The sequence below is a fragment of the Conger conger genome, chromosome 1 (assembly GCF_963514075.1).
Source record: "Conger conger chromosome 1, fConCon1.1, whole genome shotgun sequence".
NCBI classification, from domain to species: domain Eukaryota; kingdom Metazoa; phylum Chordata; class Actinopteri; order Anguilliformes; family Congridae; genus Conger; species Conger conger.
Window position 1 is genome coordinate 67,810,415 of NC_083760.1, and position 13,796 is coordinate 67,824,210.

Sequence of the window (13,796 nt, forward strand, 5' to 3'; positions counted from 1 at the left end):
CAACCAGTTCTGTCACATTTTTGAAGGAAGGCTGCCCCTGGGGTCTTAAGGAAAGGCATGTGCTCACTTGTTCATGGCACCCCTTGCACGAGTGAGATCTGTTTATAGTCGTTCTTGACCTAAAAACCACAGAGGGGGTGCAGTCCAGGGGGATGATCTGTCATCCAGCCATAACAACCCACTTTATGTATAGATCATTACTGCATTCTTCTCATGACCTGTTTTACCCATTTACTTCTGTTGTCTCCTGTGCAGTTGCTTTAGGAATGCTGTGGGGATGTAAACATGTAATGGTGGAAAGTCTGACACTTTTTTTCTTGTTCTTGTTTTCTTCCCTAGCTTTTGCTACCAAATGCACTTTACTCTGTTCTAATGCTTGTGGACAAGGAAACAGCCTCCAGACCAGAGAGAGACTTCACAGTACAGGTCAGAAAGTAAATAATTCTTGTTTTATTAGAAAAATAACGTACAGTATAAAGGTCTGTGCGGCTTGTGCTTATCTTCTTATATAAGCAGTTTCTAGGGTTCAGCAACAGTATTTGTTGCTCAGGTTTCTCCCGTCCGTGCTAGGATACCTCATTTCAACTTGGGCTTTGATTGTGTGGAATGTTGCGTCAAGCGTGTCGGTTGGAAAGCAAAATGTCTGAGCATCTGCATGACGCCACAAGTCTGATAGTGAATGCTATCCTAGTGATTTACAGGTGCTGCAGCTCAGAGAGCTGTACAAAACCTATTGACACCAGGGACACTGCCAAGGTCAAGTTCAATTGTCATTTATGGAGTTATGTTGCCAATTAACAACATTGTTTACAATTAAACTAATTCAAGAGAGCACTCCAGAAGTCACTTTAAGAGAACTGGAATCTGATCAATATCTGCAGGACTGCAGACAATAAGCAGCAACAGATCTTTTTGTTGTCAGAGGTCCTGTTTGAAAATGTAATGAGAAAATGTAGCACACAAATGAATTATTCCATAGTAACCTTTTATTATTATTAAATCTGAGTCTATTCCAACTTGTTAAAGGACTGATTTCAAAAGTCGCCGATATACGCCGTATCCGTCATCTTCTGACGGAGAAAGCCACCCAGCTTCTAGTCCAGGCGCTCGTCATTTCCCGCCTGGATTACTGCAACTCCCTCCTAGCCGGTCTCCCAGCTTGTGCCATCAAGCCCCTCCATCTGGTCCAGAATGCTGCAGCCCGCCTGATCACCAGTCAGCCCAAGTCGGCTCATGTCACCCCACTCCTCATTGGCCTCCACTGGCTTCCTATTGCCGCACGCATCCGATTCAAGGCCCTAGTGTTGGCATTTCAGGCTGCTAAGGGGACTGCCCCACCTTACATACAATCCTTAATCACTCCCTACTCCCCACCTTTTCAAACTGTACCTTAGTCCTCCCTCCTGATTTCCCCCCCTTTCCGATATCCCTATCCCTCTTGTCTAATGAGAAAAATAAATAATTGCACTTATGATGACTGTATGTTTAGAACAGCACTTCAGGTGTATTTTACTAGTTATGGATGTGATGCTTTAACTTGTGGAAGAACCTATGCACTTGTAAGTCGCTTTGGATTAAAAGTGTCTGCCAAATGACAAAAATGTCAATGTCAATGTAAAAGATATTTTATCATTTAGCAATTATCAGCTAACAATAAATGATTACATAAATATCAAGCAGTTGTATATTTTGAAAGCTCGAAAGCTAGTTTCATAGTTAGGTTCAAAACAAGCAATATGTTCAACATGCAGTATTCACATAGTACAAATTACAATTGCTGCAGACACTAGCTCTCCTTTTGTCCTTTTGACAATTTTGAAGTGTAACCTGGACTTATATACCTGGGATATAAATCTATATGTCATATATATAATCTATATATAAAACCTATATGTGGGACGTTTTCTGCAAACATAGATACTGCATATGAAAATCAAAGTTGTGATTTTGTTATTCCATATGAAACTTCAAGTATCAATATGGATTTTCAAATACATTGATGAAATGATTAAATACAGTACATTATAATATGCATTTGACCTAGGCTTTTATATGACAGGTGACAGGTTTTTTCTCTTTGCAGTTTGAGATCCTGCCTAATCTGAAGGCCCTTCTGAAGCACATCGATGCCTCTCAGCTGACACGGGACCTGGAAGGAAGTTTCCACTATGACCACAGTCGCTGGGTCCAGTTCAGACGGGTAAGGGTTCCACTGACCACTCCACACGCTGATTAGTCCACTTACCTCTTATTGTAAATACTTTAATTTCATTCATACCTGTATTGAGTATAGCTACAGGCATTTTTCCTTACCTTCTCATTTCTTACATGATGAGTTTAGTTTGCGTTGAATTTTCCTGAAAAAAGCTACGTAAATTCACAGAAGAGACCTTGCACTTTCATTGTGAAACACTTGAGATTACAGAAAGATGTGAATGAAGATGTCTATTTGATTATTCACTCATGAGAAAATATTTACTGATTCTGTTTTCACCCTCCTACTTGAAACCCATAGAAAATCGAACCCTTCGCCCTCGGCTGCAGCATGGCAGTGACTTCACTCCAGAACTCCATCGCCACCCTGACATCCCAGAGCAACCTGGACACCACCACGGTCAGTTACTCTGGCAACCTGGCACTTTGAAAAGCACAGTCAGTGTGGACCATTGCCTCTGCCCAGCACATATTGACAAAACCAGATCAACTAAAAATGGCCTGGCTCACATACTTGCCCCAGCATACTTACTTTATTCTGGGGTCAAAATTCTATATTTCCATGTAGTGTTATGGTTTCTTAAATTATACATTTTACTTCCCTGAAGCAAGATTGCATGTTGTTAATGCTACAGCTGATGTTTTTATTATATATCAGCTATTTTATTTTGGTTAATAATCAGATCAATTACAACCTAGCAATATCCAATCTACAATAAATAAAAAAACATTACAGATTGCATATTGAGAAGCCTGCTAGACAAATGAGTGTAATGGTGTTTCTGGTACAGGAAGTGTCAGAGGCGATCGAGCAGCAGAAGCGATTAATGAAGAAGGTTCTGGATGACACGCAACTCATCCACCTTCGACTGGAGGGCGGTACCGTGCTGGCCCGCATCAGGAAGGAGGAACCCAGCGAGAATGACAACTACAGGTACTGTAGGATCCGCTAGGGAATGATAAGCAGGAGGTCTGGGTATGTCTTCTGTCATGACCAAATAGTATCGCATGAATTCCACATTGAGGGCTGATTTTAACTAATTATTGCAAATATTGTCCACGTTGCCGCAGATTTCAACACTATTTATGCACAGCCAGCTTGGCTTGATTTCTGTCTCGGTTCAAATATGTCATTTGACCTGTGCTATGGTGTAGTCACGGGATTGATGTGTAGTTCAGCATTACAACGCAATGCAAGGGCACTTCATCTTCCACTATAGAACTATATCTTAGTTTACCCACGCTCAGTGTTAAACCACACTCCACAGGGTCATTCCAGTTTATTTTCATTTAGAGTGGAATATACAGTAAGCAGATGACTTAAGCAGATGTTTAATTTTGTTTCATCAGGGATGCAGTGGATATGGTGAGCTCACTGTACAACCAGGTTGACGAGGAAGTTCACAAGCTGGTCATTCTGTCCAACAAGTCCCTGAAACAGTTGGAGAACCTCCTAGAAGTCCGCCGGTTTGACGAGGGATGTGGCCAGGTGACTGATATCAGCTCACTTCGAGATCCTTCGAGAGCTGACTTTAATGATAATCACTCCAGTTATTGAGTAATTGAGTAATTCAGTGGTGTCATTCCTTCACTGTTCTCCCCTCCCTCTCTGCAGATAAAGCTGTGGTTCAGTGTTGAGGGAGCGAAGCACCTCTCTCCTCTGGACTCCCTCAGTCTCTCACTGAGCATGCTCAGACAGATGAGGGAGAGTCTGAGCCGGTGCCTGGAGGAGGCTGTGGTAAGTGTCCTCAGAGCCCAGTGCCAGGAGGCCATGTTCTGGAATTAATGACTGTGCATTGAATAGATTTTCGCTGCAGGCGAATATGACAGCTTGATAGCTGTCATATTGACAACGTATCAAACTTGTTGGAACAAAATGAATCCCTTGGAGTGTTACACTCTTAATAATTGTCAAAATATACATTTCAGTTCCTTCTTATAGTATTGTATATTAAGTATAGATTTCATCATTTTCTTTTCATTAACATGAATGTCTTCATTTGGTGTATTGTGATGGTGTAGTGTATTGGTGCTAAAAGAGGACTATATCAGGTAGTCATAGTCATGTAGTGCCTACAGCAAAATTCACCTTCTTTGGTGCCCTTGTGAGAATTACTTCATACATCCAGATGTAACAGATAATGTGTGACATATAGAAATATGAAGTCTTCCTGCATTTGGAATTAAATTACATGTTTGCTCTCACAGCAACACCAGAAACAGGGTCTTTGCCTGATCCGGGAATCCAAGGCTGTCCCAAACTCCTCTGTTTTGGACTTCAAACAGTACCTCACCTCCGTCCTGGAGCGCATCGAGAGGCGCAAAAGTGAGCTGGACATCCTGCTGAACTTGTACGAGTTCTATGATTCGGTAAAATCCCATCTTTATACTTTGTACCCCTTAGCATGTATAATGCCTAAAGTCATTGGTCAATAATTTTTTTTTCTAACTCGGTGGGGACTTGGTTGATCAGACACCATCATTGAACCACATTACAAAATGGAGAAAATACATTTAAAAATTGAAAATGAAATGACATTAAATTGAAACAATTGAAATTGACTGTCTTGTTTCATTATTCAGTGAATGCAAGACAGTTTGAACATGATTACTGTAAATTGGGCCCAGTTGCTAGGTGACAGGTTGGATTTGGTCCTTGCAGGCGGAGCACTGGGCAGACCATTGCCAGGACTACCTGCGGCAGCTGAACCTGGACAGCAGTGTGGGTGCCAGCCTCCCTCACACAGTGCTGCAGGTCCTGCAGGACTACCAGTGCGAGGCCGCCAAGTTTTCCCCTGAGAACTTTAGCTCTCTGAACGAGATGGTCTTGAACCTGGGCAGCAGCCGCGAGCTGGAGCAGTGGAACTCCCTCTGGCACCGGTGCCAGCAGGCCCGCCGGCAGCTGGAGGAGGCCCTGGTCATGGCTAAGGTGGCACAACCGTCGCCCGAGGACTTCAAACCCCCAGAGCCGCCTGCAGGTGAGCCGGGCCAGACTGCAGGACAGTCTGCAGGAGAGGGCTGCGTCCCCCCCTCAACCCTGGCTGCCCTGGACACCAGGCCCCCACCGGCCTTTGCGTACGATGACACCAAGCCTCACTCCGCCGGGCCCTTCACCAAGACCCACCCCTCGGTTTCAACCTCCTCGCTCTTCCCCTTTCCCCCAGAGGGCGATAAATTGAGCCAGTGCCACTCCCTGTACGACGACACGGACAGCGACTGCACCATCGACTCCTCCGCCTCCTGCCAGTCGGAGCCGGTGTACTCCCCGGCCACTCGGCACCGCAAGCAGCCGCTCAAAAAGATGATGAAGAAAACCATGAGCTACGACCTGTCCCCCCGTGACGGTGGCCACCCCCACGAGCTCACCCTCCACGGGTACACGGGCGTTTACATCAGGGGCCTGGAGGTGACCAACAACGTCTGCCTCGAGAAGAAGCTCCAGCGGCCGGACGCGAAGAGTCCCGCACTGAGCCGCAGTCGTAGCATGTCCTCACCTCCCAGAATGCACTGCAGGCATTTAGAGGGAGATCCCAAGAAGCAAAACAGGTGAAAGGGAATGGACTGGCAGCACTGTTGATATTAAATATAACATTATCTTAGTTAATCTCCAGTATATGGCAGTAACATTTTTCACTTGTGACTAATGATTAAACTCTTTAGACTCTAAGTTATTTATTTCTTACTCGTTTTTGGAAAAATCATATTTTGTAGTATGGTTGAATGATCACCAGTTTATCACTTAAGCGTTTGATTTCTAATGAAGAAAAGAAAACAGGAGAAATGTATGTGCCATAATTGACGATTATCCCTTCCCCCCAAGAGGGCAATTTCTACCTATTTTGTACTAGTCCTATAAAAGTGTCAATATCTCAAACTATTTACTGCATACATGTGATTGCAGATTTAAATTAAAGAAGAAGCTTGTACCATTCAGAAATTTATGTCAGAGCATGCCCATATAGTGTACACAAAAGAGACTAAAATACAATGCTTAGGTATAGTCCCGGCAAAAACATATTTTTCTCCAAAATGGATTATGAACGGCTTATGAAATAAACTTCAGCGTTAGTCAGAAAACAATCGTAGATTCATAACCAGGTGGGATATTTGGCTCCATAAATATGCCTATTGAATATTTTGCTAAACAAACTTGCAAACCAGAAATATGTTGGCCGGATGTGGAATAAAATACAATGTGTAGCTGTATATTTTTGTATATTTTTGTTCTTATTTTGGAACATGATTTTTTGACGTAGAGAAATGGTATCAAGGAATATACCTTTTATTGTCTGAGTCTGTGGCGAGGTCAGGGTTGTAAACCGAGAGCATGGTGTGGGGGAGAGTGGAGTTTTATTGCCTTGCTTCACAAATTAGAGGCTGATATGAATCTAAACTGCTGTTCTCGCTAGTGGAGAGTCTTTTTAATAATCTGGCATCGCCGTTTTGCGGTTTTATTACATCACAGTTTTTTGTATGCGATAAATATGAACGCAACAATAATTTGAGACGTCAACGACTCAACCATAAGGGGTCAAAGTGGATAGGGTTAATGATTTCCCAAAAAGCAAAATGACTCTACCTAAATGGTAACAAACTGAATTACTTTTATGTAGTCGATTGCTTGCTATACATGCATATTCTCAATGCAGGTTTGCTAAAATCTATGTAAATCTCCTTGTGCAGGCCTTTTGTCATGTTTTTTAAAGTTTTTTTTGTTTTTGTGGTGTGGCCGCAGCAAGGTTAAGCACATCATGGAAGAGATGATCGCCACGGAGAGGGAGTATGTGAGGTCGCTGGGTTACATCATTGAGAATTACTTCCCAGAGATGGAGCGCCTGGACCTGCCGCAGGACCTGCGGGGCAAGCGCAGCATCATCTTTGGGAACGTGGAGAAGCTCTACGACTTCCACAGCCACTACTTCCTGAAGGAGCTGGAAAGCTCCGCCCACTCACCCCTGTCAATCAGCAGCTGTTTCCTGCGACACGTGAGTCCCTCGTGCTATGTTCTGGAGAGTGACCATGAGTTGGCACACTGTGGAGTAGCAATTTGCAGCTAGCTTTAGAGAACACGCAATGTATACTTTAAAATGCTTTAGTTTCAGAAAGCATCACATTTCAACTTACAACAGAGTGATGACAAAAATCCACTACTGATGGTTTATTATGAGTTCTTCAATTTGTTTTGGCCTCTGAATACCCATCTGGTTGTATAGATGATTTTACAAATATAGCATCTCTGTGGGCAGATGCTGTTTATCATTTTGTACAGATGGACTATCAATTGGTAATTGATACCTTATTTATTGTGAAATACTTATTTTCAGTGTGAAAATACCCATGGGTATAGTCAGGCTAGCTGAAATAAATATACCCTTATTGTAGCATTAACTGCTATTTATTCCATAACGGTTTTTCTGGGACTGTTGTGCTTCCATGCAGGAAGACCAGTTTGGAATGTATGCCCTCTACAGCAAAAACAAGCCTCAGTCTGACAGTCTTCTTGCTAGCCATGGTAACGACTTTTTCAAGGTGAGCCAAACATGAATACTCAATTTGCATGTAGATCCAGCTAAAGGTTCAGAATACAATGCCTGAATCTCAGTTATTTTCAAATTATTATTCTGTTAGCTCTGATTACATTAGTGATTACATTTTACCAGATACAGTACATTGCTTAAATGATGAGAGTAATTGCACTAAAGCCACCAGGAATGCCAGGGTTCCACCTCGGGATACAATTGATGAACCTCAGTTGGAAAGTCCAATGCCCTGTACTACCCCAGGCCTCTTTTGATTCATCCTATCCCCTACTCTCTAGAATAAGCAGGTGGAGCTGGGTGACAAGATGGACTTGGCCTCATACCTACTGAAGCCCATCCAGCGCATGAGCAAGTATGCTCTACTGCTGAAGGACCTGATAAAAGAGTGCGGGCACACTCAAGAGCAGGAGCTCAGCGACCTGCGCACTGCAGAGGAGATGGTCAAGTTTCAGCTGCGCCACGGCAACGACCTGCTGGCTATGGATGCCATCCGTGGCTGTGATGTGAGTAGGGCTGAGGGCCTTGAGCTATTGGGCAGGACAGTAGGGAAGGGAGTGGGGTTATGGAGGTGGGACAGTGGGTAAGGGAGTAGGGTTATGAAGGTGGGACAGTGGGGATAAAGTGTTATGCCTATTCTGCAATGGCTTGAGTATTTGTTCACCTGCAATTTAAATGCAGCAGTGGTTATTCTACAGCCTACAAAAACTATGCAGCGTTAAATGCTGAAGGTAATGTGCTAGCTTTTGGAAAGTGTTCTTATTTAGACAAATCAACAATGCGAACCAAGATTTTTACATCCGGAAGATTGTATGACCCTGCCCCTCCCCTTTTTTGGCAGGTGGACCTGAAGGAGCAGGGACAGCTCAGGTGTCAGGATGAATTCATTGTCTGGTGTGGCCGCAGGAAATACCTCCGTCACGTCTTCCTGTTCGAAGACCTCATCCTCTTCAGCAAGACCAAAAAGATTGATGGGGGATATGACATCTACATCTACAAGCAGTCCTACAAGGTCCTGAGAGCTTAAAGGAAATGGACTAGGGTCTAGATTAAATCTGAACTTTAACCCCCACTGAGTGATGTAATCATTATGACAGGACGCTCATTAAAGCGACAGCATGCCTGTTAAGCTGCCATGCTATGTTCTTTTCTCAGCTGTAGTGATGTACTCAAAAAATGTCAAACCAGTTTTTGGCTGATTTATAGATGTTAAACGGCATGTTTGAGCGCCAAAGAATGTTTTTACAAGTTTTATACTGGTGTTGAAATGCAGATCATAGAACACAGCTGAAGCCCTCTGCTCTGAGACTTGCACTCCATTCATATTATTGATTGTGAGACATACAGTAGCCTACTGTCCATGTAAGACATTCTGTCCATTCTTAAACACACTCTAGAGTCCATTCTGGGATGGAATGTGATGCATTCTGTTGATGTCGTTAGGACAGTCACAGACAGTGGAAAGTCACATTCTTGTGTGTGTAGCCAGATCCGCACGGCTGTCCGGCCCTTGAGGGAGGCCCATAACCCCCACAAAACGCTCAGAGGGGATTGTCTCCTGCTTTGTCTAGTCAAATCTATTAAGTTGCTTTGGATACAAGCGTCAGCCAAATGTAATGTAATGTAATGTGTGTTCAGACAGCAGAGATTGGGATGACAGAGAATGTTGGTGACAGCGGACTACGGTTCGAGATCTGGTTCCGTCGCAGGAAGTCGCAGGACACCTTCATTCTGCAGGCCACCTCCGGGGAGGTGAAGGCATCCTGGACCGCCATTATTGGCAAGATCCTGTGGAGGCAGGCCCTGAGGAACCGAGGTGAGGCTTCACTCCCAGTGCTGTGTGCTGAAACACTGTTTCTTTTGTGACTGTAAAACCTTCACTTTCATATGAGTGACTAGGTCAGGTGGTTATACAGCACCCTGGTGTAAAATCCTGCTATGACCAGCTTGAAATACCAGCTACCAGCTGTTTTAAAACATAGCTTGAGCTGGTCAAACCATGTTGAGCATAGAGCTGGTCTAACTGGCCAACCAGCTACCAGCTGTTTCAAAACCTAGCTTGAGCTGTTTTCTTTTCATCAAGGCATATCACCCTTTATATGTATACCAATCTATATTTGTTATTGTTATCTTCAGAGCTGCGTATGCAGGAGATGGTTTCCATGGGGATTGGCAACAAACCGTTCATGGACATCAAACCCAGCGATGCTGCCATCAGTGACCGGGCCATCGATTACATCATGAAAGGGTCAGGTAAGCCGCTCCTAGCAGTGCCTGTGCTCCCCCGCACTCCTTTTTCCCTTTGACACTTTCCCGTCAAGGTGTCGGGTTTTCACTGCCTGCTGTTTACACATCACCTGCTAATCCTGATTGCAGCCTCTGATAACAAAGCAAGATTTGAATTCCCTGTTGAGTGCAGCCCTCATAGTCACATCAAGGTTAAAGCAGCATAGTGAGGCTTTTCTTTGTTCCCTCCATTTAAACACTTGCTGAAAATGTGGGCATTTCCTGTGTCACTGAAAACCAGACTGTCTGGAGAGATGTTCTGCCCTTGCGTTATGGAGGAGGGGGGTTGTCTGGGCTTGCCCCATCAGAGGCATTTCACACAGCTGTGAAATATGTGAAGTACTTGATGTGTGGGCCATGAATGCAAATACTGGCACACAGATTTGGGCACATTACAGTTTAGTGATTTACACATAAACACCCACTCAAAGTATTACTGCCAGGTTTCAGGCGTTAGCTATCTGGCAATCCGGGACCTTTTTGCTGGAAAAAAAACCTTCCAGCATTACCCGAATGGAGACCTGCAGAGAATCCACTGGGAATCTCGCATCACTGCTCCTCTCTTGACCTCATTCTTTCAGCCTGTTAATAACATTCCTTGTTCTTTCAATGACAGAGTCCAGAACACGGGCCTCCATTGCGGTGTCCTCGTTCGATCACTCCACCCCTTTCAAGAGGCCCCACTCCACCATCTCCAACAGTAGCACCTCCTCCTCCAGCAGTCAGTCCTCCTCGTCTCTCCTGGGTTCCCTCAACTTGCACCTGTACCCATCTCCAACCCACCCACTGACCGGCTGCCCCTCCTTTGGACACTGGCCCTATGACTGTATAGAAGAGGATGAGCTGGAGCAGGACAACAGCAGTCAGCCATCCATGAGTGAGTGACCATAGAATGACTGTTCCTCAGTGACCATAGAATGACTGTTCCTCAGTGACTATAGAATGATTGTTCCTCAGTGACCATAGAATGACTGTTCCTCAGTGACCATAGAATGAGTGTTCCTCAGTGACCATAGAATGAATAGAATGATTGTTCCTCAGTGACCATAGAATGATTGTTCCTCAGTGACCATAGAATGACTGTTCCTCAGTGACCATAGAATGACTGTTCCTCAGTGACCATAGAATGACTGTTCCTGACTGACCATAGAATTACTACTGTTCCTCAGTGACTACAGAAGTTTTGTCAATGCAGCTATTTTTTTCAGACTAGTTCTTAATCTGGTTACACTCTACCCATGTTTATTGATTTGCGTGTCTCTTTCAGTCACCGAAGGCTCGGAGACTTCATCACAGTGTACCTCAAGTGACAGCATGACAGGCCTCAATGGCCTCACAATTCCCGCCCACACCACCATCGCCATGGAAACCTTCACCAATGACGCTGCCACTTTCATGTGTGCGTCTTCCTCTTCTTCGTCCCCTCAGCAAGTCATTTCTCCGGCCCCATTCCAGAAGGAGCAGGACCTCCAGCCCCAGAACAACAAGTTCATCACAGCAGTAAGTGTTTCAAGCCTGCAGCTTGTATACAACCATTCTGCCACCTGGTGGTTGTGCAATGAACTAGGCTATAAAGGGGAAGGCATATTTTCTTGGTACTGGAAGTGAGAGATTAGTGGTTTCTCATCAGGCTCATAAGTTTAGGGTTAGGAGTTATATTTCCTCAGACTTATGAAATTCAACAGGGTCATGACTGTGCTCAGCTAAAGTACAGTAAAGATTGGCATCATTCGTACTGGCTTCCCTTATCTTATCACATTTTGTTGCTTTGTTTTTGCCAGAACAAGACATCTCATATAACATTAGGCCTCTCAACAGTGGTCTGACAAAGAGTTTAGCTCAGTAAGTAATTTGGTCTCATCAGAGTGTATTCCTGCTTTGTGCTGTTCAGAGCCCCATTCATTAACATAATATTTTATAAACTGGGTTTCCATTTCTCCATACTAATATCTGTCAATTTTGTTTTGGGTTTGTCACATTTCTGGTTTGTATTTGTTTGGGTTGCATGGGAATGCTGTGTTGGGATTAAAGGGGTACAGAAGTGTGACTTGTCTTGCCCTTTCGCCGGAGTTTCTTGATTCTTTTGCACTCACATTTTCCTGTGGCACTAATTGTAAAGTCTACATATGTGATGAATTGACCAATCAAATATTCAGTATGCTGATTTAAGTGCTGCACTACATATGATGACATTTACACACACAACTTTACTAATCAAATGTGCTTTTTCAAATCAAACAATGACAGACAAAATTAATGTGTTTTTTTTAAACAGACATTGAACTACATTACAACATTGCAATTGCCATACAATGCAAATTTAATATAGGCTACATAGGTACAGTATATGGAATATACAACATTTACAAAAGGACTGCTTTTTCAACTAATTAATATGAAGTGATTAGTAGAATTATGGCAATGAATGGAACTGTATTCATTGGGAAATTGGAAGACCTTAATAAAGCAAATGAATTTAATTGTCATTGTACAACCCATGTGCAGCCCAAAGCTTGTAACAGAATCTTGGATCTACTGTAGGTTGTGAAAGCTGAGCATTGTCTCAGTAGAAAACAGCAACTCTTGCTCTTTGCATAATCACCAGTACAGTATGTATTTAATTCAATGTGGGGTTATTTTTCCTAGCTATGAGTCCTGGGCCAAGGCTGCACTGGATTGGAAGTGACATTGGAGTCTCTGGTCACCAACTCTAGAGCCACTCAACTGTGCTTCTGAACTAACCTGAAGAGATATTGTGTGAGCCAGATCAGTGTGGACTAAATCTCTTGAGGAGCACTAATCATTGACACTATATCTGAGACACCCACGTTTTATTGTTGTATTTTATAATTATGTTTTGTAAATGTAAAAAAAAAATTCTATGCAGTACTAAAAAAGCACCGCAAATGCTGGTACGTAATAAAATGTATATTGGTTTAGTTGACTAGATCTGCATCACTGTTTATACCATAGATGAGTTTATTACTTTTTTCTTTCAAATGGAAAACACAGAAACAAATTATGGATGGCATGGAGAAATGAAATCTTTGTAATAGGTTTAGCAGACAGCCTTACAGTTGTATTCAGTGAAATACAAGCATCATTCTTTGTAATTTCATATTTTTAACACTAATAAGTGAATTGCTTGTTTGTACAGATCATTAAACATCATTAAAATAAAAGACTAACTCTGATTATTGTTTCTGCATTTGAAAATGTCATCACATTTAACATACATTCTTCCTACTGAATATATACTTAAGGTCAACCAAATCTATGTTCTGCAATGGCCATCTCCCCTCAATCTAATCAAAAGCCTGTGGGCTGAACTGAAGAGGGCAGTTGATGTGCGCAAACACATTAATGTGAAAGATCTTACAAGGATCTGCATAGAGGAACGGTCCAAAATCCCTCCAAATGTGTTCCTTAACCTTGTCAAGCTTTACAGGAAAAACAATCATGCTGTTATCCTTGCCAGAGGTAGATGCACCAAGTACTAAACCAGGGGTGCCAATAATTATGGAACCTTGATTTTGGTGAAATCTATTTTTGAAATTAAATTGGTTCCACTGAAACATTTATAAAGTTAAGTATTTTTCAGTTTATCTCAATAATTATATAGGTATATAGTTATATATACAGTTTTATGGTTATATAGTTGGGGCTGCCAATAATTCTGCGGCATATGACAAGACTTCCTTCTTTTTACTTTGTTCGATTGCTCATAGATTTGTTTTTCAATGAATGTCCAGAGTAGGG

At 42.9% G+C, this 13,796-nt stretch overlaps 1 protein-coding gene across 4 annotated transcripts in view; it reads left to right on the forward strand.

Moving 5' to 3' along the window:
• The window catches only part of zgc:158766 (uncharacterized protein LOC100009641 homolog), a 34,360-nt gene extending 21,129 nt beyond the window's left edge, over window positions 1-13,231 (forward strand). Inside the window, exons 7-25 of one of the 4 annotated variants that reach the window (XM_061220932.1) lie at window positions 340-426; window positions 2,084-2,200; window positions 2,516-2,614; window positions 3,006-3,148; window positions 3,565-3,703; window positions 3,830-3,952; window positions 4,423-4,584; window positions 4,877-5,192; window positions 5,379-5,760; window positions 6,950-7,199; window positions 7,654-7,743; window positions 8,033-8,257; window positions 8,593-8,763; window positions 9,390-9,567; window positions 9,888-10,004; window positions 10,654-10,914; window positions 11,305-11,537; window positions 11,819-11,879; window positions 12,684-13,231. In XM_061220932.1, coding sequence (XP_061076916.1) covers window positions 340-426; window positions 2,084-2,200; window positions 2,516-2,614; window positions 3,006-3,148; window positions 3,565-3,703; window positions 3,830-3,952; window positions 4,423-4,584; window positions 4,877-5,192; window positions 5,379-5,760; window positions 6,950-7,199; window positions 7,654-7,743; window positions 8,033-8,257; window positions 8,593-8,763; window positions 9,390-9,567; window positions 9,888-10,004; window positions 10,654-10,914; window positions 11,305-11,537; window positions 11,819-11,863 — 3,138 coding nt within the window. In that variant the 3' untranslated portion in view covers window positions 11,864-11,879; window positions 12,684-13,231. Of the gene's footprint in view, window positions 1-339; window positions 427-2,083; window positions 2,201-2,515; window positions 2,615-3,005; window positions 3,149-3,564; window positions 3,704-3,829; window positions 3,953-4,422; window positions 4,585-4,876; window positions 5,761-6,949; window positions 7,200-7,653; window positions 7,744-8,032; window positions 8,258-8,592; window positions 8,764-9,389; window positions 9,568-9,887; window positions 10,005-10,653; window positions 10,915-11,304; window positions 11,538-11,818; window positions 11,880-12,683 lie in introns of those variants that run through there. The other 3 variants (XM_061220781.1, XM_061220857.1, XM_061221005.1) reach the window with 3 other exon arrangements.
• The last annotated feature ends 565 nt before the right edge of the window (window positions 13,232-13,796 follow it).